The 23,356-nt window shown below is 42.5% G+C and overlaps 1 protein-coding gene across 2 annotated transcripts; it reads right to left on the bottom strand.

Moving 5' to 3' along the window:
• Positions 1-433: 433 nt before the first annotated feature.
• On the bottom strand, positions 434-22,855 carry canx (calnexin). 2 transcript variants are annotated; one of them, XM_024429480.1, is made up of 14 exons: positions 22,766-22,855; positions 14,458-14,688; positions 13,444-13,517; positions 13,027-13,085; positions 12,576-12,799; positions 12,175-12,367; positions 11,796-11,985; positions 11,475-11,588; positions 10,655-10,811; positions 10,086-10,301; positions 3,996-4,115; positions 3,725-3,845; positions 3,423-3,546; positions 434-3,249 (listed from the first exon to the last, which is right to left on the bottom strand). In XM_024429480.1, the coding sequence occupies exons 2-13, from the start codon at positions 14,683-14,685 to the stop codon at positions 3,434-3,436; spliced, it is 1,809 nt and encodes a 602-aa protein (XP_024285248.1). In that variant the 5' UTR covers positions 14,686-14,688; positions 22,766-22,855; the 3' UTR covers positions 434-3,249; positions 3,423-3,433. The 2 variants fall into 2 exon arrangements, with proteins under 2 accessions (XP_024285248.1, XP_024285246.1); XM_024429478.1 differs by having other exon boundaries at positions 3,449-3,546.
• Positions 22,856-23,356: the final 501 nt, after the last annotated feature.

The raw sequence follows: 23,356 nt of genomic DNA, 5'->3' as shown, positions 1-23,356 counted from the left end.
ATTCTAAAATGTGGAAAAAGTGAAGGGGTCTGATTACTTTCGGAATGCGCTGTACATACAGCCATTAGCGCCAACCAACAGTTTGTTATATATGCACGCAGGCTAAATGGATCATGCTGCAGGCAGCATAAAGAATTATTTTAGATTCAACCAATCACGGATAATTGATCGCATAGTGCAAGAATGAACAATTATTTTTGTTGTAGCTTGTTTCTGAATTTGTCTCTTGTTCCCTCCATTCATTACATGAATCACATGCGTGCAAATTTAAAGTACAACAAATTGGAAATGTGGTGAGCTGTGAGCAAAAATATTATTCTCAAATCAGCAGCAGACAGACATTGATCTGCCCGGGCTTTGGACATAATATCCGCTCTGTGGAACGTCAATTGATAGATACAGTACCAAGTAGCAATGAGACTCGGGCCCCCAGTCCGTTTCTATTAGGCCTTTTTATTCATCAAAACAAATGGCATCCCTGTTCATAGATGACTGCATTTGCAATACACATGGGTAAGAGGAGCAGTCCCTATTCACACAATGGCTATTCGTGATCAGTATTTTTTTTTAAAGCCTCCACTAATCAACATTCATTACCCATGGGAGATTAAATCTGAACCAAAATGTATAAATTCTTCAATCTCTAGTGTACAGGATTAAGTTAGGTTAAACCTAGTCGTTTCGGTGACCCATCAGACTGAGTTTACACACAGGAAAGCTGTCAGAGGTACGTAAGGTACACAGTACAGTGCACTGTTCAGTCTAGGAGTCGTATCTAGGCAGAACCAAAAGGGGAAAAGCACAATTAAAACCTTGTTGCCTAAAAGTAAAATATTTTTTGAAGCCAGAAAGAGTGAAGACGAAACACATCTCCTTAACATTTTCAAATAGGATAATTTTCTGACCATTTAATTTTCTTAAAACAAAAGTACAAACAAAATAAGAGAAAGAAATGGCTAGTTAGGTCACAGTGCAGTGGGAACTAACTACCTCACATACCCTATGACACAGGTCATCTTCCACAATAAGAAAAAATAAAATGAGAAATTCTAGAGAAAGACCTCCATTTCCTCTTGAGGCGGAAGCTGTACATGCCATCTCAATTTCAGGGGGATGACAATCTCTCCTCCCCCCCCACAAAACCACGAGACCAATACAGGAAAAACATTGCCCAGCTCCAATCTCTTAGTCAAATATCTTTTTATTTCTGTTTTGTAAGTAACATCATAGCAAGTTCTACATCTTCGCCCCCACCCACCCTCCAACATGTAATGTAGTAGATATAGATGAATCAACCTACTACACTCATCATCCAATCACATGCAGCTTAGTTTGTCGGGAGAACCAATCCCCATTCACCTTGGTCGCTCAGAGACACCATGGCACACAGAAGAATTGTGGCATTCCAAACACGACTGACTGACACCACCAAGAAATCTGAGAGCACAAAACTTTAAATGGGATCCATGCAAACAGACAGCAACAACTAATTACCTGGTATGTGTGTGTATGTTTACGTGTGCATCTGTTACCTTGAACAGTGACAACTATTTTTACATTGGGAAAACCTCTAACGGTTTTTGGCTTTCCCTGCTTTTTTAGGAAGTTCTAAAAACAGAGTCGGCAGGTTCACCAAAACGTAAGTAAGAAATAAGGAACTTAAAGACTGTAGTCCACAGATAGGTACCGGCTATTGAGCAGTCTCAATGTTTTCTCTTTAGCACCTTTTTCATGTTGCATGGGGTAAGTTTAAGATATCAATGAATCATGCAATGAGAAAGAAGTGAGGTGGGAAGCTTGTTTGACAACCTGAGAGTACTCTTTACGACTCTTGTAAAAGAGTCAGACTGTCATGAGACTCAAAAAAAGTTACATTCTGAAAGATGTGTTCAATTCTGCTGCTGCTGCTGCTGCTTTTGACTCAGGAAATGCAGTCATAGGATGTGCATATTCATCTACCAGTAGCTAGGTCGGGAGACTGATTCATCCCACCAATGAGGGAGGAGGCTGCACGAGCTGGCCACCAGTCTGACAACCTTGACATCTCCCCTAGAAGCCTGCCGGCAACCAACAGTCATCTTTCCAAGAACCAGCTTTTCTTTTCTCCTGCACACGTTACTGTACATGTACACTACATCCTTACATTATCTGTCAGGACCAGAGAAAAAACTAAAACATTAATGGAATCAAAAATAAAATAAGTCATGTACATAGTATTAAAAAAGGTCACAGTATATTCACAGAAAAAAACAATTTCAGAAAACCTTGCTCTCTAGGACTGTCTAAGGCAACGTATTCTAACCTACTGAAACCCACTTACTTGGCTCTCCCTCCCTCTGCTTCAAACTTTACCTGCCCCCCAGTTATGCGGGGAACTGAGCATGTGCAATGGATCCCCCCAACCACTCCCAGCTTCACCGTAGTAAGAACAACTTCAGAGGGGTCTTCCAACAACCAAAACACTTTAAAAACACATGGTGAAAGCCACATGGAATGAAACGTGAGACCCATGCATCATGGGAAAATTAGTCTCTTGAAACCCCCCAAAAACACAACTGCAGTGTTATAACCAGACAATAAGACATCCAAATGCCATGTTTTTTTCCTTTGTCGACCCTCAACAGAAACGTTTATGCTACGTCCATCTACCCCTATGACACATACAAAACGCATGGGACTGTTAAACTGGACCAAGCAAGAAGACATCGAGAGGCAGAATGGCTAAAACCTACAAGCTGTAGTGTTGCCCAGAAAAGTCGGTTGATAAATACTGTCTAGATCTGCGGGATGGATGGATGGGGGGCTGACTAGCGGGAGCAAAGGGTGGTGGAGGTTTGAGTGATAAGACAGAAGGGGTTCCTAGGTTAGTGTTACAGAATGGTATTGGAAAATAATTTCTTTCTTCACTGTTAAATAAAAACCCTTTCTACACTAACAACGCATCAGTCTTCATCCCCACCATACTGGAATCATCGTCATCCATATTGTGAGGCAGTCATGATTGTTTTCTGTTGATCCTGACAAGAGAGATGGTTGTCTAGTTGGGTTCACTTCATCGCCCCGGGAGGGGGAGGAAAGGGAGGGCCCAGGGGGGAAAGATGGGGGAGACTGGAAGGGTGGGTGGGGTTAGGGAGTGACCCTGGGTCAGGGCTGTTGGTTTTAAATCAGAGATCCAGGGTTGTGAAAGCCACATCAGTCCTTTCTCAATTTCCTGTTTCTGGGGGACCTTCTGAGGTCATCTTCTTGTTTCTGGAGAGAGCGGAAAGGAGAGGGGGCTTTGGGTTACACACAAGCCATAATTGTCTCTATTCTGAACAATAAAGTACATCAACACAGCCCTTTTTTTTACATCAGCAGTTGTCAAAGTGCAGTTACAGTGCAAGCTTTGATTTCATAGTGACAACGAACCACATCGTGCTCACCAAGTCATGCCTTACTGTCCCCGTACCTCTTCAGTGAACTCTTCTTCCTCCTCCTCCTCCTCTTCCTCCTCATTTACTTCCTCTGCAGGACTGTCTTCTGCATCACTATTCTTCTCTGCTGCAGCTATGGAAACCAACAAACACAAAGTTAGCATTTACTGAGACGGGCTAACTTGTTACTCTTGCATTGAGTGATGCAAGACAGCACGCATTGGAAAATAAATGTCAATGACACACCCACTGTCAACAGATTTGTGATCCTACATCAAGAGAGGGGGGGTGGGAATGGTGACAGTTCTTACCTGGCTGGCTCTTCTCCTCCTTGACTTGGTCTGCTTCAGCCTTCTCCACCACTTCCTCCTCCTTCACGTCTGGCTGGGGTTCGTCTGTCTTCTTGTAGTCGGCTGCAGCTGCAGCAGTCTTCTGTTTGGAGAGCGAAAAGATACACATTAACACAGATCAAAAACATAATATATGATGACATCCATAGGCAAATGTATGTATGTGTGTGTGGGGGGGGGCACTATTGAGATGCAACCTTTGATGGTCTGTGGTCACAGTGTGTTCCCTCACCTTTCCAGTGCAGCAGAAGACGATGATCAGGACTAGAGGCACGGCCACGGTAAGCACGTAGACCACCCACAACCAGGGACGCTCGTCTGCTGCGGTCATCATCTGGTTCACCAGACCGGGCTAGAGGAGAGGGGAGAACACGGTCACGCAACTGTCAAGATCTGGGAACCATCGACCACAACCAACCACCATCAACTGCATCACAAAAGCAGGTTGCGGATTTCACTATTGGGTGCCATTGAAAATATTTATTTGTAACATCGCTGTTATACCAACGTTTTATGGGTCCCTGAGAAATGGTCAGAACACATATGCCAAAAAAGAAAAACATCACTCCTGTATCTTTCACATGGACCCCAAATGGTGTATTGTGTTATGAAAAAACAGTGCATGAGGGTTTCTTCCCACATCTCTCGCACTTCCTGAAAGTCCTTATAAGGGCTGGGGGAATTCCCGTTTCACAGTGCATCTCAGAAGTCCCCACAAACTACTCTGTACCAGTAACACAACACACTTGTGCACCAACACACTTCATTAAACAAAGAAACTAGCACAAAACAAGCCCCTTAGTACTTAACTATTTAACTTAATGGTTTAACTAACTAAAGTCTTGCCTACTCAGACTGTTCGTAGCAGTGACAATGCACACGAGTTTGTGTGTCCCAATTCCATGCATACTGCAATTGCAGATCTGAGACGAGCATTTGCATATTAACAGTGGCAGCCAACTGCCCCGGCAGTGCTACCGGTGTAAAACCAAATTATCCGTAGAGCAAACAATGAGGCTGTGAAACCAATGGAATTCTCAGCGCGCTCCATGGTTCACTGAGTGGTATGTACAGTGCCTTCAAAAAATATTCATACCCCTTAACTTATTTGACGTGTTACAGCCTGAATTCAACATGGATTAAATGTTGTTGTTTTTACCCATCTACACACAATGCCCCATAATGACAATGTGAAACCATGTTCAGACATTTTTGCTAATTGATTCATAATGAAATATCAAATTTACATAAGTAGTCACACCCCTGAGTCCATACCTTGTAGAAGCAGCTTTGACATCGACTACAGCTGAGTGCTTCTGGGTAAGTGTCTAAGAGCTTTCCACACCTGGATTGTGCAACATTTGCCCATTAGTATTTTCAAAATCCTTCAATCTCTGTCAAATTGGATGTTGATCATTGCTACACAGACATTTTCAGGTCTTGCCATAGATTTTCAAGCAGATTTAAGTCAAAACTGTAACTCTGCCACTCAGGAACATTTGCTGTCTTCTTGGTAAGCAACTCCAGTGTAGATTTGGCCTTGTGTTTAAGGTTATTGTCCTGCTGAATGGTGAATTAGTATCCCAGTGTCTGGTGGAAAGCAGACCAGGTTTTCCTCCAGGATTTTGCCTGTGCTTACCTGTGCTATTTCTTTATTATCCTGGAAAAACTCCCCAGTCATTAACTGTTACAAGCATATCCATAACATGATGCAGCCACCACTAAGCTCGAAAATATGGAGAGTTGGTAGTCAGTAATGTGTTTTATTCGGAGTTGCCCTAAACATAACACTGTATTCAGGACATAAAGTTAATTGCTTTGTCACATTGTTTGCAGTATTACTTTAGTGCCTTGTTCCAAACACGATGAATGTTTGAATATTTGTATTTTGTACAGGATTCCTTCTTGTCACTGCCAATTAGGCTAATATTGTGGAGTAACTACAATGTTGATCCATCCTCAATTTTCTCCTGTCACAACTATTTAACTATGTAACTGTTTTCAAGTCACCATTGGCCTCATTGTGAAATCCCTGAGTCGTTTCCTTCCTCTCCGTCAACCGACTGAGGAAGGAAGCCTGTATCTTTGTAGTGACTGGGTGTATTGATACACCAACCAAAGTGTAATTAATAACTACACCATGCTCAAAGTGATATTCAATGTCTGCATTTAAAAAAAATATATTTAAAAAAAATGTTATTACCAATAGGTGCCCTTCTTTGTGAGGCATTGGAAAACATCCTTGGTCTTTGAGTTTCAATCTGTGTTTGAAATTCACTGCTTGACTAAAGGACCTTACATATTTTATTTATTTAACCAGGCAGTTAAGAACAAATTCTTATTCACAACGACGGCCTACACCGGCCAAACCCCGATGACGCTGGGCCAATTGTGCGCCGCCCTATGGGACTCCCAATCACAGCCGGTTGTGATACAGCCTGGATTTGAACCAGGGCGTCTGTAGTGACACCTCTAGCACTGAGATTCATATAATTATGTGACGGATACAGATATGTAGTAGTCATTCACAAAACATGTTCAAAACTATTATTGCACACAGAGTGAATCCATGCAACTTATTATGTGCGTTAGGCACATTTTCACTCCTGAACTTAGTTAGGCTTGCCATAAATGGGTTGAATACGTGACACAAGACATTTGAATGAATTTGTAAACGTTTAGAAAAAAACATATTTCCACTATAACATTATGGGGTATTGTGTGTTGGCCAGTGAAGAAAGAAAAGTCCATTTAAATCCATTTTAATTTCAGGCTTAAAAAGTCAAGGGGTGTGAATACTTTCTGCAGGCACTATAGCAAGTACGGCTGTGTGTGTGTGTGTGATGCTCTGACGAAGAGAACGTGTGAGAGTAAGAGAACAGCAAGAAAAAGAGAAAGAGGGAGAGAAGAGAAAATGCAGTCAAGCGAGAGTAAGAGAGCGTGTCCACCAGGAAGAGAGTGAGCGAGAAAAAGAGAGCGAGAGGAAACTAGACAGCAACAGAGAGAACAGAAAAATTAGCGAACAAGGGAGAAAGGGGGAGCAGAAAATTAGCAAGAGTGCTCAAAATTGAGAGAAAGCGAGAGTGAGGGAGTGGGCGGCCTAGCTGTGTAGAGAGAGAGGGCCATTAAGCCCAACATGCCAAGCATCCCAGGAATTCACCTTTAGGAAAAAAAGGCAGCATTGGTCCGTGGCTGAAAGAATTTTGATGAGGCGGCCAAATGAACGGCTAGTCGGTTAATTCCTGGGTACAAGCCACCATCATCCCCCTGGACTCACCACAACTCTACTGCTCCACACACACACACACACTTATGACAGCTCAAAACGAGTGAGACCACCACTTAGAGGGTGACCTCAGTAGAAGACATATGTGTATGTTTGTGTGCGTTTGTGTGTGAAGCAGGGCCACGGCTTCGCAATAGTGCCACAGTTTCAGCTGTAACTTCGGTTTTATGGAACAGTGTACTCTAGCGGTTTAAGTATGCGCCCCACCACCAGCGAGTCATGCTAGACCAGCTCAAGAAGCTTTTCAACTCAAGCCAACTCATTATACAGAGGAGCAGCTGGAGCACAGTGACATTGACTGTTTCACTCTTACTGTTCAGCCCATCTCCCCCTGGAGTTCCACATTATGTCTGTTTCCACTTAGGGGCGGGGCAGGGAAGGGTTTTCCATATGTTACACAGAGCCAGGCTTGCCAGCAGCATTCCTCTGAAGGGTGTGGGGAGTGTGTCTGGTCTGGAGTCCCCATGAGAAGACACAGGCAGAGAAGTCACCACTAACACAGTGACATTTTCTCATCCCCACCTAATTGTTACCTTACTAATGGTTACAGTAAGGATTGGGGGTAGGGCGATCCTTCTCACCATAGGAGTGCTGATCTAGGATCCGTTTTTTTGCCTTTTAGACTATAATGAATAAGATTAAATGGAACGGAGCGATCAGCAGGGCATTTTGTAATTATTTTACTATTAAAATAATGACCTTTATTCCGATACCCTGATAGTTAAAAAACAATAAATATAAATTGCTATTGACACTCGACTAATCAGAATGACACAAACGCACATAAACAACAGACACACTGCTTTTCTCCGGTGGTTTGGCCAACAGCAACAGCAAAAGAGAAGATCCAATTTTTACCATGACAGAACTGATCCCGTTACAATAAGTTTTTCTGTTGAGTGTTTTGCATTGATCTGTGTCAGATCATTCCATTTTCCCTACTTGCTATTCGAAGTAGGGAAAATAGCATACCAAATTCAGGGTAGCCTAAAGGCTCCCGAGTGGCGCAGCGGTCTAAGGCACTACATTTCTAAGGCACTACATTTCACAAACAGACCCTTTTTCGATCCTGGGCTGTATCACAACCGGCCATGATTGGGAGTGCCATAGTGCAGCGCACAATTGGACCAGCGTCGTCCGTGTTAAGGTTTGGCCGGGGTAGGCCGCCATTGTAAATAATAATTTGTTCTTAACTGACTTTCTTAGTTAAATAAAAAGGCGCAGCAGTAGGCTAGCGCAGATGTAGTTCAACACACCGTTATAAAAGCTATATTCTAAAGATGGTTGTTTTATTGAATTTCAAATGTCATGTAGGGCCCGATAAAATATGTTCTATTTTCTACCTGATTCCGTGTATATTTTCCTAAATTAGTTTTTCTCCGTTTTGCTTTTCCAAGTTTTCGCTTTACATTTTTATTTTTAAATAACATTTTTTTCCCCAAATAGAAAAACAACTCAAATGGATGTTCTAAGTCCACAACAATGCTTACACCACATCAGGAGACCACTTTTGAAGTCTGGGAAAATGTTTTGAAATGTTGATACCCTTTAAATGTGCACTTAGCAAGAGGCTTTTGTATAGCATTTTTGTTGTTGTTTTGTAATGCAGATGTGATGGTTAACACCAATACCCACTGAATTGATGCAAATAATCATATCATTATGTAAGGTAAGCATAGGCTACATTGTAGTTAACATTTAATTGAAAAGGTTGTGGGAAAGCCTTTCCATCTACCAGAAGGATTTTCATTAGCATCGCTAACGGCTACACAAAGTGTTAAACGTGCGCACCGCACATACACAGCTTGGTGAAATTCTCATTGCCCCTTCAGAAAGTCACAGGAAATATGAATCACTGATGCCTTCGTTTCATGTCTTATGATCAACTTGGGCGAATTTATAAAATGTTCAATACATTTTTGAATATTTGTGTACATCACAGTTAGTGAGCATTTCACAAGATAATCCATCCACCTGAAAGGTGTGGCATATCAAGAAGCTGATTAAACAGCATGATCATTACACAGGTGCACCTTGTACTGGGGACAAAAGACCAGTCTAAAATGTGCAGTTTTGGCACACAACACAATACCACAGATGTCTCAAGTTGAGGGAGCATGCAGTTGGAATACTGACTGCAGGAATGTCCACCAGAGCTGTTGCCAGAGAATTGAATGTACATGTTTCTACCATAAGCCGCCTCCAACGTCATTTTAGAGAATTTGGCAGTACTTCCAACCGGCCTCACAACCGCTGCCTCCGTGTAACCACGCCAGCCCAGGAACTCCACATCCAGCTTCTTTAATGGCGGAATTGTCTGAGACCAGCCACCTGGACAGCTGACAAAACTGAGGAGTATTTCTGTCTGTAATAAAGCCCTTTTGTGGGGAAAAACTAAATTCTGATAGGCTGGGCCTGACTCCCCAGAGGCTGGGCTTGGCTCCCAAGAGGGTGGGCCTATGCCCTCCGAGGCCTACCCATGGCTGCGCCCCTGCCCAGCCATGTGAAATCCCTAAATAAGGGCATAATGACTATTTTAATTGACTGATTTCCTTATATTAACTGCAACTCAATAAAAACGTTGAAATTGTTGGTTGTTGCATTTATATTTGTCACCACTAGTCAATCTGACTTGATTGCTTACCCCAGAGACTAGAGGCTTGCATCATGTAAAAACAGCAACGCTACAAATATCCACATTGCTCCCTGAAGAGGTTTTGGAGAAGTCTCTGGATACAAGAATAGGTCCCTTAGTTCTAGGTGCTTCAAAACAAACTGTCCAAAGGGAATATCTTAGATGCAAGAGGAATTCTATGCAAATAAGAAGCTGAACGTTCTATGGTTAGGATAGAAGTGTGATATGGAGCGAAGAGAGATCTTATGGACCTGCTTGAAATGTCAGATGATTGCACTGCATATTCGTTCCTTATCAAATGTCTGTATATTTTATGTGAAGTATTTATGAGAATTTTATCAACTAGTCGTGAGGAGTCTGTGTGCCCGTCTCTCTGTGTGCGTGTGCACTATTGCACCCACCTCAGCGGCTCCCTCGGCAGCCTTCTTCAGGCCCCAACCATCATTGGCCCAGTGATCGGCCGTGTGCCTCTCGTTGGTGATGAAGAAGTTATCAAAGAAGATGTCGCTGGACATGGACCACAGCTCCAGGCCCACGGCGTTGAAGGGGGTCATTCTGAAGGGATGGAGGTCCTCGAAGAAGGCTGGGTTGGCGATCTTCCTGGGCTTCCACACACCCTGGGAGGTACATTGAGGGTTGAGTGTACAGTACCGTGAGAGTTGCATACATAAACTATTCTTTTGGGGAGCCATTTGTAAGTACATACATTTGGATTTCTCTGCAACGAGAACTCAGTAGTAAAAAAAAAAGGTATGAGATTTTTTTGGGAAAGACAACACAACGTCACCAATGCAAAATAAGAAAAAGAGCAAATAGTAGGCTCTCATCAATACAAATACCGAATTGGAAAGAGCAAGTGCAACGATTGTGTGTATGTTATTTAGGCTACAGACTGCACTGGGATAAAACATTTTCCTAAAGTGACTGATGCTTTGGTATATGGTACACGCTGGGAGGTGTGAAGGGTTACCTGGTAGTTGGGATTGTCGATCATGGGGGCCTTCCACTTGCCCTTGTAGCTGGGGTTGTCAATCATAGGCCGTTGCCAGGCGCCACAGCCGGGGGCGGTTTCACAGAGGGCGTTAGGGACCTGAGGGGCCTCCCACTCACCATCCATATCCTCATCCCTGGAGAAAAACATCACAGATCACAATACAGACAAAGCCATACAGTGTACAACATGATGATATACGGTTACAAGTTACTGTAGGTGTGAGAAAGCAAAAGACCACAAAAAAGAAAAAAAAAAATCAAATTGAGAGAAAGAGAAGCCATAAGTGAAAAAAAAACAGCATCTCCTTTTCCTCCCTTTCTATAAATCCCCTTTATCCACTGTGTCCCATTCCTCTTATCTGGGGGCTCTAATATAATTTCCTCCACAGAAGTGAGACATCAAAGACAGTGAGAGCAGAGGGGGAGCTGTACAGAGCCCAAAAAAACAGGCCTGGCTGTCCCTGAGGCAAAGTGCGCCGTGTGATATTAGCTCCTCTCACCAGGAAGCCCGCTCTCTCCACAGAAAAGAGGAGGAGCTTGCCGCAAACACTAGCAATTAGCTTCCAAGAACTGAGTGGGCTAAACCAGATGAGGGTACACCACGACGGGACAGAAAAGACAGAGGGGAGGTAATAGAGTGGTAGACGAAGGGCAGAGAGAAGGAGAGAGATGGAAGGGAGGGGGGGCAAAGAATAGAGTGACATACGAGGGTAGAGCGAGAGAAGAGATGGAGTACCATGGTGGACGCTATGTGGGGAAGGATGAGCGGAACGAGAGAGTAAAGGTATCGTAGTTACCAGTCCTCGGGCTTGACTGCGTCGGGGTCGCTGGTATACTCGGACTCATCATCCAGCCAGCCGTCTGGCTTCACTGCGTCCTCATCTGGGATCTGTTTCGGTGCATCCTCATCCCTATGGGACAGGGGAGAGAGTTAGAGGGTACACACACTAAAACACATAAGCACACCTGGCATCAGAGAAGAAAAAAAAAATGCTGACACACACACACTTTCCACAGCTACATTTGAAATGCACATGCACACGCTATGTAACTTCAACACGTAAGAAAACCTGACGAAATAGCCACTTTTTCACCTACACTTAAATATGCACACTTACCAGTCCTCGGGTTTGACTGCGTCAGGGTCCTGGATCTTGGGTCTCTCATCCCAGTCCTCTGGCTTGTGGTCGTCGGGGTCCTCGATCTCGGCAGCCGGGTTGATGGGGGGGGTCATGTCTGTCAGCAGGTTACCACTGTTCACCACCGCCTGGTCCACCAGCACCTCAAAGCTGTTGTCTGGGTTCACCACTAGGAGGCAGGAGAGAGAGAGAGAGGAGAGAGAGGTAGGTAGAGATGTTTAGAGGAATACACCTGGAAATGTCATTAGCATACCTGATTCATAGAACATGTGAAAATGTCTTACACTAGTCAGTGTAGACTAGTGGACCATCAAAGAGTATATAGGCCTCGTGAGTAGAACATGTTGAAATGTCTTACCCAGAGTGTAAAGGTGGGTCTTCTTGTCGGTGTAGTAGGTGCGCAGGTCTGAGTCAGGCTTCTTGGCGTGCTTCTCCTCGTACTCGCCAGTCTTGGGGTTCTTGTGGCGGAAGATGAAGTGCAGCTTGTAGTCCTCGCCGCACTTGTCTGGTCCAAACATGATGGTGTAGGGAGTCTTGTCAACAAACTCATCCTGAAGGGCAAAAGAACTACATTAACCTCAAGGAGGCAGTCTACGTGCAGATGTATTGGGTAAAAAATATATGTTTGTACTGATGAAGACACAGCTCGGGTCTAAACATGATCTATTAAAAACAAACACCTTTGGGAGCATGTACAAAGGAAGTCTGCAGTAGTACTTGATGTTTCCATCTTAAATGCCACGGTGTGCATGTTCTTACCAGGTTAAGGTCGGGTGTCTGGGAGAGCAGTTTGACGTAGGCGCCGCCGCAGTCGATCCCTTGCTGGAAGTTGACCTCATACTGGACGATGAGGGGCTTGGTGTCGAAGATGAAGGGCCTGAGGAGCTGGGCTGAGATGGCGTGATGTTTGGCACGGGACTTGAGGACCAGGCCCTTGTCGCCGGGCAGCTTGCCGTCCTTCATGTCCTCCACCTCCCATTTACCTGCAAGACGGAGGTCGAACAGGCAAGTAAAGGAGAGTACTCACGAGATAAATGTCTGAATGGAGCCGAACCTAGGGTCATATTCATTGGGCACTAAACGGAAGAAACGGACTACCTTACATTAATTATAGTTGCAAATTGTTTTGCTAAGTTGTGCCCTAATGAATACTACCCGGAAGAATGCTTTATGTTCTAATGTGACAGAGAGGAATTGTCTTGGTGCCTACCGTCATACTTGGCGATATCCTCATCAATGTCCTCCTTCTTGGCCTTTGACAGGACCCAGCTGAAACAAACAGGAGAAGCGAGATGACTTGAGAGTCAAGTAAACATGGTAGCACCTGGACACCATAGGGGAAGCTGCCGGGGGAATAGCCTAGGCGCTGGGTTCGTGTTTATCCTTTCAAAAAGTTTAAATAGCAGCTGGTCCTATGGTGAGCACTTACCCAGCACATTGTGGCACATGAAAAGAAGAGACAAGACACAGTTTATACTACCTAGGCTATTTGGTTTTAGGGCAGCATGTTTGAATATCGTATCTTCTCTGATATAGACTTCATTAGTATAATAAATTATAAAACTGTGCCTGCTTTAATTTCGAAGTAGAATTTTTTTTTTAACTCTGGGGAAACCAGAGTGCTCACCTGTCAAGGGTCCCCATGTCAAAGGACTCGGCGAAAAAGTGTTCCCCCGTGGGCTCGGGAGCTTTGTAGGTCACCTAGAGAGGAGCAGAGAGGGGTCAGTGGATCACTGGGTCAGCTCTTCCACTGCCTGGTTCCACATAAGGTGTTTAGTGTGCCAACCAGGCCACTTGTAGTTGTGTGTGTTGTGTCCTATGCAAGAGCAATAGGAGTACATAGGTCAGCCAGAGAGCAAACCATCATGTCGCATTGCTAATCAACGCATCACCTCTGTTTTTTACGGATGTCAGGCTAGTGAGCTATTCACCACTTGCCTAGCTACCCAGACTCCTTGCTCTGGCCAAATGCTATGCCCACGGATGTTCGTTTCTTTTCCACAGTGAGTCTGGATCGGAGTACTTTCCCGAACATTTACAGATGCGAACACATTCGGGAAGGTCTGATTGATCCGGAAAACTGGATTGGGCCAGAACACACGAGGGTAAAGCGGTGGTTTGAAAATTCCTCAAACCGTACAACACCCCCCATGCCCCTCGTCACCACAGACGACTTCAATGATGGCAGTCTCAGACAAAAGTATGTTGCGAACGACAGAGCATCAGGAAGAATTGTGTGAGTCGTCAGGGCTAATTCACCAACTTCTCATCCCTTCTGAACTATAGGTCATATCTCTACATTTCAGAGCTAGTGGAGAAAGGAAGGACACTAAGCAGTCCCAGCAAAGGCTTAGCCTCTATCATTTGTGGCATTGTGCGTATCACATTCATTCCTTGAAATGAGCTCAAACCTCCCACTCACTCTACAGCCCTTTCACAAAAGACATTTGACGACTGAATATGGGTAGGTTGGCTTGAATCTGTGTATAACAGTGAGCAGCCACGTAGGCCTAACCTTTTCTCCTTGGCTGTCACAATCTGGGCATGCTAGAAGGGAAGAGAAGAGCCACGCTTCTACCAAAACTGAGATTTCAACCACTGAAACCATAACCTTACACACACTGGCCTAGGATAGACTTACTTTAGGGACTGGTGGTGGTCCCGGGGGCATGTCTGCCTCCACCTCCCCATCCAGAAGCTCCTCCCCATGGTCAAGCTCCTCCATCTCGTCTTCCACATCCATGTCACCCCCCATCTCCATGATAGGCTCGTCCTCCTCCTCCTCCTGGTGGGCGGTCACCGTGGTCAGTAGCAGTGTTGACAACAGGCCCACGGCCAGCAGCAGAACATACCTCACCTTCAGCTCCATAGTCTAGGGGAGAGAAGAGAGAGCAATTAATACACTAGGCCAATTTCTTGAAGAAAATGTGTTCGCTCGGCAGCTGTTCAAAAGTGTTTTAATAAGAAGTATGGCAGATAACAGTAGTGGTCTCGCTGACGCAAGCACACTAATGGCTTAATTACTAATTAACAAGAGAGAATCTGTTATGGTCTGCATCTACATTCATTTAGATTCCTATTGAATCCCCTCCTTATCCATTTCAGTTGTTGCATATGGCATACAGATTCCTAGCCACCTTCCCCCAAGGGCTAGGGAGGAGCAGCGGAGCCACAGTATTATTACTTAGTTACACCCATCCATTCCTTTCAGATCAAAAACGTCTAAGAGTAGAGGCTGATTTCAAACGGTGGTTAAGAGAAATAAAAATAGAGGCTATGGGTAGGACATGAGGTGAAGAAAGGAATGAGATGGAAGAAGGCAAATGACAGCAGTGAGTAGAGAAGGTGGCCATTTAATAAAGCATAAACAAGGGGTTAAATGAGATGAGGGACACAGGAGAGGGAGAATAAGATATGAAAAAGAGAAAGCGGCTGCTTCTGGGGAGAGAGAGAGATGGGTGGGCGTCACTGGGCTACAAGAGAGACACGATCTAACAGAAACAAAAATATGGGGGTGACTGACAATGCAACCTAGCATATAATTTGAGCTGGAGAAAAGGGATAATTTCCGAGCAGGTGGCCATTAGGGTAAATTACAGCTTCTTATCCTATTAGAACAAGCCTACTGGTAGAGGTGGTACATGCAGGAATCAAAACCACAACGCTGGTCTTAAAAGCACTATGATTAAAAGCTCCTGGAACAAGATTGAGCATTAGTTCTACAACTGGGCTCCCTCCTAATTTTCAAAAATGTTTTATCCTTTTCATGCCTATAGAACGCACACCCCCTCCGACTGTTGCCAGGCATATGGTCGCCATGGCGTTACCCAGTGCCTCACCGGCACCCATTGCCATAGCGACGAGCCTGAGGCATATGCAGCCTGAGCCCCTTCCCCTAATGAGATTTGGTCCAATGAGATTACACTAGCGCCCCATGTAACACACACACACGGAGTTAACACAGACACATATTTACCTTTCATATTATTCACAGGCAATTTACTCAACACCATACAAACAATTTAGGACAGGCTGTGTGCACACAGACGTTGGCTCCTTCGACACTACCCCAATTCTAATTAAGAAGAATGGGTAGGTGTTTAAGCAATATGGCAAATCTTCCGCCTAACTATCATTTTTTATTTTATTTAACTAGGCAAGAACAAATTCTTACTTACAATGACGGCCTACTTGTAAACCCTCCCCTAATGAGAAGGCAAGGTGGAACAATTACAATATTTCTTAAGCCTATAAAATCCACTTAAATATTCCGAAACACCTAGGGGGCAAGTATCGATTTGAGATTGGGTCTTTGTCTTCTCCAATCAGATAATGCCAATAAGATCGAAGTCTGTTATAATTCCATCCTATTCTCAACCCCTCAGCATGTTCTGATACCATTAGCCAAATAAGTGGGGCTGGGTACAGCGTGAGGGGGGTGTGAGAGTACTATTAGGTCCACCTTACCATATGCAGTACAGACAACTGATAAATAGGCCATATTTTATGACTAATTAATTTAAAATCAATTCATAATTTAGAGGGCCTCAAAGTCTATTAACAAACGAACCAAAGTTACCAACTGTCTTTTTGTCATGAGAATACCAGTGTCTACATGCTAGCATGCAGTTGCACACGTATTAAGCCCCACCATTGCACAACAATTCTAAAACCCAATCGCATGTTAAAAACAGTTCTGATGGCCACTATTAAAAAGAGCAACTATATAACTATAGATCGATTGTAGCTTCCATCAATGTAATTATCTGCATCACTTCCATTCCCCCATCTTTTTTTGCAAATAAAATACATACACACCTTAATTTCTTTATATTTTTAAGTATATATATTTTCCTTTATTACTTTCTAACCCTACCACTCTTCCCCTAACTGGAGTAAACTAGTGAACAACAACACGTAGGCCTCTACTTCCAGCTTATACATACTATCTACATTTTATGGATACAGTCTATTTTACAATAATTATATTTTGTCCATTTTTACTCCTGTCCTTCCTTTACCCTCAACCTCTCCCATCAATTTCTGATGTCCATCCTGTTTGATTTTTATTTGCCATATCTTTCAAAACTGTGCTCTTTCACAAAAGTTCTGAACCTATATTAGGTTCTACGGACACAGTATGTTTTACATTAGTTATCTTGTTATTATTAGTCCAAACCTTCAGCTCCATTCAACCCCTCCCATCTATCTCTTAACACCATCCATTTTGGATTTCTACTTGCCATATATTTTTCAACTGTGCTGTGATGCTTCACAAAAGTACTGAACCTTTCTATTCTCATTGTTTCTACAGATTGTAAATTGAAAATATTTTTTTGCTAAAAGTATTATATTATTGATCGATTGACTATGACTTTTCAAATCACCAGGTAGTGCTATCTGCAGAGTTAGCTCCAGGTAAATATTGCAATTCTTCAGCCATTCCTGGACCTGTGACCAAAAACAAGCTACATATGGAAAGTACCAAAACAAAGGATCTAATGATTCCATCTCTTCACTGCAAAATCTGCAGAGCTGGGAAGGTTGTATCCCCCATATAAATAACATTCTATTAGTTGCAAGAATTTTGGATAATAATTTGAAAATAGAAATTGTGAAAAATTCAAAGTTTTGAATCCGGTGTCGTTTTGCATATCAGTTCATAAACCATGTCCCATGGAATCAGTAGATCAAACATCTCTTCCCAACTATTTTGCAATCTATATGGCACAGCCATGCATTTTTTGGTGATTAAATGAAACTGGTATACTTATATTTATCACAATTTTCTTTAACCAATTATGGTCTTTAATGCAGGGCAGACAGACAAGTTACTTACTTTTCCCCCTTCTACTTCCATTTTTGCAGTAATGTACGTGTGACATAACTCCATCAGTCCTATTTTGATATCACTTATGAAGATACCTTTATTAAAACGTTTGTTAAAAATAAAATAAAAATTTAATCAAAGGAGTTTAAATATTTGAGTTTAACAACAATATTTGTTGTATTATTTGTTATGTCTTTTCTGGTGGATTAAATTGAAATTGCAGCCAACTTTCTATGGCTTGTTTAAAAAATATATATATTTGGGAGATTATTTCCTTTTCAAATAACTGAAAGTGAGATATTGTAATCTGAATAAAGGGAAAAAGGCTATTCTCGAACATAGTAAGAACATCTCACCCTAATTCTCTAGAGAAAGAGTTTGAATTTAAGTGTAAGTGAAGCCTTTAGTGAGAGGTCTAATGCTTTAATATTGAATCATTTCTGCCCTCCGAATTCATATTCATTATATAAATAGGCCCTTTTAAATGTTGTCAGGCTATAAATATAACTGTTCGCTAGGTGTAGGCAAGACCATAAGCAAATAGGTAAACTGGGATACGACTAAAGAGTTAATCAGGGGAATGTTTTTTATTTTTCATTTTGTTATTTTTCCTCCCCCTCGGGATATGTATACCAAGTATATCCACATCAGACCATTTTATAGGTAAACTACAGAGTAAATATAAAAGTAGTATTTTTTGTGATCCAATACGTAATACAGTAGTACACTTATCATTTGGTTTTTAATCCAGAGAGGTTTTAAAAATTATCTAGATCCTCTATGAGGCTGTGGAGGGATCCAAGTTGTGGATTTAAAAGAAAGCATTAATCATCAGCGTACAATGACACCTTTGTTTTTGAGCCCTGGATTTCTAATCCCTTAATATTATTGTTGAATCTGATTTTAACAGCCAACATTTTGATGGCCATAATAAATAGATATGCCGATAGTGGACAACCTTGTTTTACTCCTATTGACAGTTTAAAATTTGAGAAGTAGCCATTATTTACACCTAGGGTTACATGATTTTAACCCATTTGATAAGAGATACTCCAAAATTGAAAATGTTGCAGAAATTTATATATAAACTCCAGTCGTACTTGATCAAAAGCCTTTTCAAAGTCAGCTATGAATAGCAGGCCTGGCTTCCCAGATGTACATTAGTGTTCTATTTTTTTTCCAGTACCTGCCTAATGTATCGACCACATAAGAAAATAAAAAATAAAACTGTCTGATTAGAATGAATAATGTCTGACAATACCTTTGTAATTCTATGCGCTATACATTTTGCATCACAACACTGAAGTGTAAGGGGCCACTATTTTTATTTCTCAACTGGTAATTGAAGCATGCTTCCCATTCGCCAGTCAAGTGCAACAGTAGGCAGGCTTCCGCATGTCACACACACCTTTGCAATGAGCTGGAGGCAGAACGCATTTTGGTTAAAAAAAAAAAACATTTGTTTGAAACCTGAATGTTATACTTCATATTATAAGGTGGCAGGTAGCCTAGTGGTTAGAGCGTTGGACTAGTAACCGAAAGGTTGCAAGATCGAATCCCCAAGCTGACAAGGTAAAAATCTGTCATTCTGCCCCTGAACAAGGCAGTTAACTCACTGTTCCTAGGCCGTCATTGAAAATAAGAATTTGTTCTTGCCTAGTTAAATAAAGGTCAAATTAAAAATAAGGCATGTCTTTCCATGCTTCAAAGTAAAAGCCAAACATGGAGGCAATTATTTTACAAAGACTTCCATATGCCATTGAAACCAGTAGTCTATTTCTGTCATGTTCTATTGGTTCTCAAATCAATTTTCTTTGATTGTCCAGTAGCCAAAGGCACAATCCTAGTCATATTAGCAACCCATGCTAGTTGCTGCATCTTTAGATAACCCCTCTCAAATATTTTAATCTCTGTGTGGTGCGCTTTGACAAGTGTTTTTCCCGCTAATTGCGTTATGAAACAAAAATTCACGCATAGCCTACTTCCTTGTGCGCATTGCTGTCCTTATGTGAAGAAATAGTTCACTAAATTTCTAAGCTAAACGTTCTGATCTGCTAAACATTCTGATCTGGAAAAGGCCATTTCTTTCTCGTGCAGAACGGACAAGCTGACCAATAGAATAGGTCAACTTTTATGGGGGATATTAGACTGACATAGGCTAGTGATTTTGCTATTTGTTACTCAACTTGTTGGCTAAGGAACAGTAAATGTGGCAGTTGTAAAATGGTAAAAGTTTGCATAGGAATTCAGTAAGGACACACAACGTTGCATCCTTGAGTTGCATGTTCTGTTAAGACATAACCATAATCTAAATGTGATTTCTGCCATTCTGTGAATTGTGGTGTACGCTCTAATCAGGTTACGCAACCAATGCATATGGGTCCGGTACATTTCTCAAATGTCTCCAATTAATGTCTCCAACTGCCAGTCCAAGTGTCCGGCACCACATTTTCCTACCGGAAACCTTGATCCATTAGCCTACATTGAGCTTGTTCTACAGATCACAGGGTCTTCCTAAGGGACTGTGGTCACTGGAGTAGCCTATAAGGTAGGGGTGGAGATATACCCCCCCCAACTCCTATCTGTCAGGAATGGTAACCAGGGCACTACCACCAAGGGATATGTCAACTCTGGAGCCAGGTCCCCTAGGGAGTGTCCTGAGGAGGAGCTGCAAACACAACCTTCCCAAAAAGGCTATGCATTAATATATATTGGTAGGCTATATCTAGGCCAATATATCTTGAGCACATTGACAATACACATACATGAGACAAACTTCAGTGACCACATGGGTTTGCCATGCCAGTGCCGGAGGAGAAATAAATCTAAAACTCCACAACTTTTCATAGAACAGCTCCAAGCCCGGTGACAGTGCTAGTGTGTTCTTCAATAAAGGATTCTACCATGCATCTGTTTGTACACTGTGACTAGGGTGTTTTCCCTGCAACAAGTCTGGCTGCCAACAAAGAGGGGATAACTAGAGGGGAGCTCACCACCAAAAAGCACCATGCATGTAACTTGACAATCAACTTACTGAGTGTGAGTGTGAGGGGTGAGATACAGGTCTTATTGGGATGGGTGAGGCAAAGGAGTTGACTAGCTAGGCCCAGATTCCACTCTCTGTTTTGTGGGACATAGGAGCTGGAAGGGTGGCTGCCGCCTGGGGGGCTAGGAACAAGCCGAGGTGCCTTGTGGGCCAGGGGCGGTGTGTGGGAGGGACGGATGGAGGGATAAACGTGAGAGGAGTGGCAAATTTCACTTTCTCACCACAGGCTGAAGAAGTCATGGGGCCAAACAAAACAAACCACCACACTGGAGGGGGGACCTGGATGGCCTTGGTGTGCTGCCAAGTGGACACCACTCCCCCATTCACATCATGCCTCAGTGGTCACATGTATTCAAGTCAGGGACAGAGCAGATACAAGGAGGGGGAGGGGACAGTATAATCAATCAGTGCTCAATCAACACATCAAAGACTATTATCAGCCAGCCAGTCTTCTGAATTAATTCCATTTAGTTCACTCTGTATTTGGGGAAAAACAGTGCCATCTACTACTGCTGTGGTCATATGGTTAATTGTTTCTAGCTAGGCTACGCCACATGGACAGACATCTTGCGCAAGATGTTGCACAGCACTTTCACAGTGTATCCCCTCATGGATAAGCAACATGCAGCCTCTGATAATGGATAGACTACTCTATGATACGAAGCCCAGTCTAAGTCATACTGTAGGGATTTAAGTGTGGGTGTGCGGTGGGTTTAAGCAGATAGGATAAGGACCCAACGACCCTCATGTGCCTTGACTGTCTCAAAGAGAGAATGGAAAATACGTAAGACTAAATAAAAGCAAATATATTTTCAAAGCATGCAAGTCTATTGTACCATTCAACATTAGTTTCTAGACTAGGTCAACAAGAGAGTGGGTTAAAGGTGCAATCATCTTGTCAATGTACACAAAATGTAACAGCTTCTCGTGTGACCATAAATATTACCCATCAGAAATTAGAAGTTATTATTTAACCATGGGTAAACAATAAAACGTCCAACTTCCCTTTCAAATAAATATTTTCCATTCAAGCTATTTACATTTCTCAGATAGCTAGCTAAAAAATGAGTCAACCATTCAATAAGATGACACAGGCCAGGTCCTTTATTCAGATGTGCAAACTTTTAAAGCTACATTTCCAAGAGGGTGTTGAATGCATCAGAGGAAGTGGGTTTGAAAAACTGGTCAGACTTCTACGCGTTTCATCCCTACCAGCAATACCCGTTTCCATGTGGCCATTCCTACAAGCAGGTTCATGTACGTCTTAAAGGGAAATCTTTTCAGATACAATAACTACCTGTAGCTAGCTCCTCACTTGATAAATCCCAATTTGAAGTGCGTAGGTCTTGTCACCCACTAACACAGCCAAAGAGATAAGGACCAAACTAAAAAGGACATACCGGTAGGTAATTAACGTTAGGGCACAATGCTTCTTTAATCCATTCATTCATTTACTTGCGCTCGAGATTTAAATAGCCGTGGCAAATGAATACATTAGTTTCTCATCATGACACAGACTACTGCATCTCGACTACATTTCTTTCTGATAATATACCTACGTGATTTTTGTTACACAATGGTTCTGACATGTGCACGCACACCAAGGCAATACTTGTCAATTTTCTTACTTTAGCGCGAGGCGGGTTTTTACTTAACCACTTAATTGCTGACATTAGATGGATGCCACAATGTATCCTTGCCTACAGTAGCTAACGTTAGCGGACTTAAAAAACACTTTCAAAATGTATTAGCTAACTAACGTGGCAAAAGGGACACACGAGCAACTGTATGCTACTGACAGAACATGACAACGTTCATTTGTTGGATAACAGTAGCTATCTTTATTTTACTAACGTTAGCTAAATTAGCCTACTAAATAGCTGGCCTCTGTCAGCTACTAACGTTAGCCAGACCACGCATCGTTTCTCGAGCTTTTTCATTATGATAAATACAGTTAAAATATACTGGACAGCATTGCATGCAACTGAACAAGCTGGGTAAATGTAGACTGAAAGAATAATTAAGCGAAGTAGCTATATTTGAAAGAAGTGACATTTGTTCGTCATTACGTACCTCCTGCTTCGATGTGACACCTTGAACTACAGTAGGATCACGTGTGACTTTGGGGCATGCACTTTGGATTAGTAGCCACACCTTCTCCAATTGTTTATTGGTTGCTGAAGTGAAAATGTTGACGTTTTCCGGGAATTTTAAGAATTGGATTGCTTGTGCTACATGTCAATCATAGTAAATGGTCTCCGCCCCCAATCCGAACCCCGTGGACGGCGATGATTTGTCCAGCTGTAAGAGGAAATGTATGCTGATTGGTTATAGTACGACAGGGTTTACTCTAAATAACACAGCCACAAAGTAAGATTCCCCAGCCACAAAGTCTGAATCGGCAACAAAAAAATGTGAGGTTAGGGTTAAGCATAAAGTGAGCAATAATTATGATTTTGTGGCTGTGTTAACTAGTGTTAACAAGTGACGACCGTAAAACAGGGAAAAACAAATTATAAAGCAGGGACAGCATTTACTGATGATTGATGACATTTTGTAGTGTATCATCAATTAATGATTTATGCACTTTGTGAAGTTGGCTAGAGCTGAAGCAAAGAGAAAGAAGAGGTGTGAGTGAAACAGTAAAGTGTAAATAATTGATGA

The sequence above is a fragment of the Oncorhynchus tshawytscha genome, linkage group LG08 (assembly GCF_018296145.1).
Source record: "Oncorhynchus tshawytscha isolate Ot180627B linkage group LG08, Otsh_v2.0, whole genome shotgun sequence".
NCBI lineage: Eukaryota > Metazoa > Chordata > Actinopteri > Salmoniformes > Salmonidae > Oncorhynchus > Oncorhynchus tshawytscha.
This window is presented reverse-complemented; position numbering and strand designations above follow the sequence as displayed.

Bases quoted from the DNA above. Each gene is read 5' to 3' on its own strand.
- canx (XM_024429478.1), bottom strand. From the start codon at position 14,685: ATGGAGCTGAAGGTGAGGTATGTTCTGCTGCTGGCCGTGGGCCTGTTG. The intron at 13,518-14,457 runs GTAAGTCTATCC...GCTCCTCTCTAG, and splicing joins GACCACCACCAGTCCCTAAA to GTGACCTACAAAGCTCCCGA. The intron at 10,812-11,474 runs GTAACTACGATA...GTTTTTCTCCAG, and splicing joins GCAGTCAAGCCCGAGGACTG to GGATGAGGATATGGATGGTG.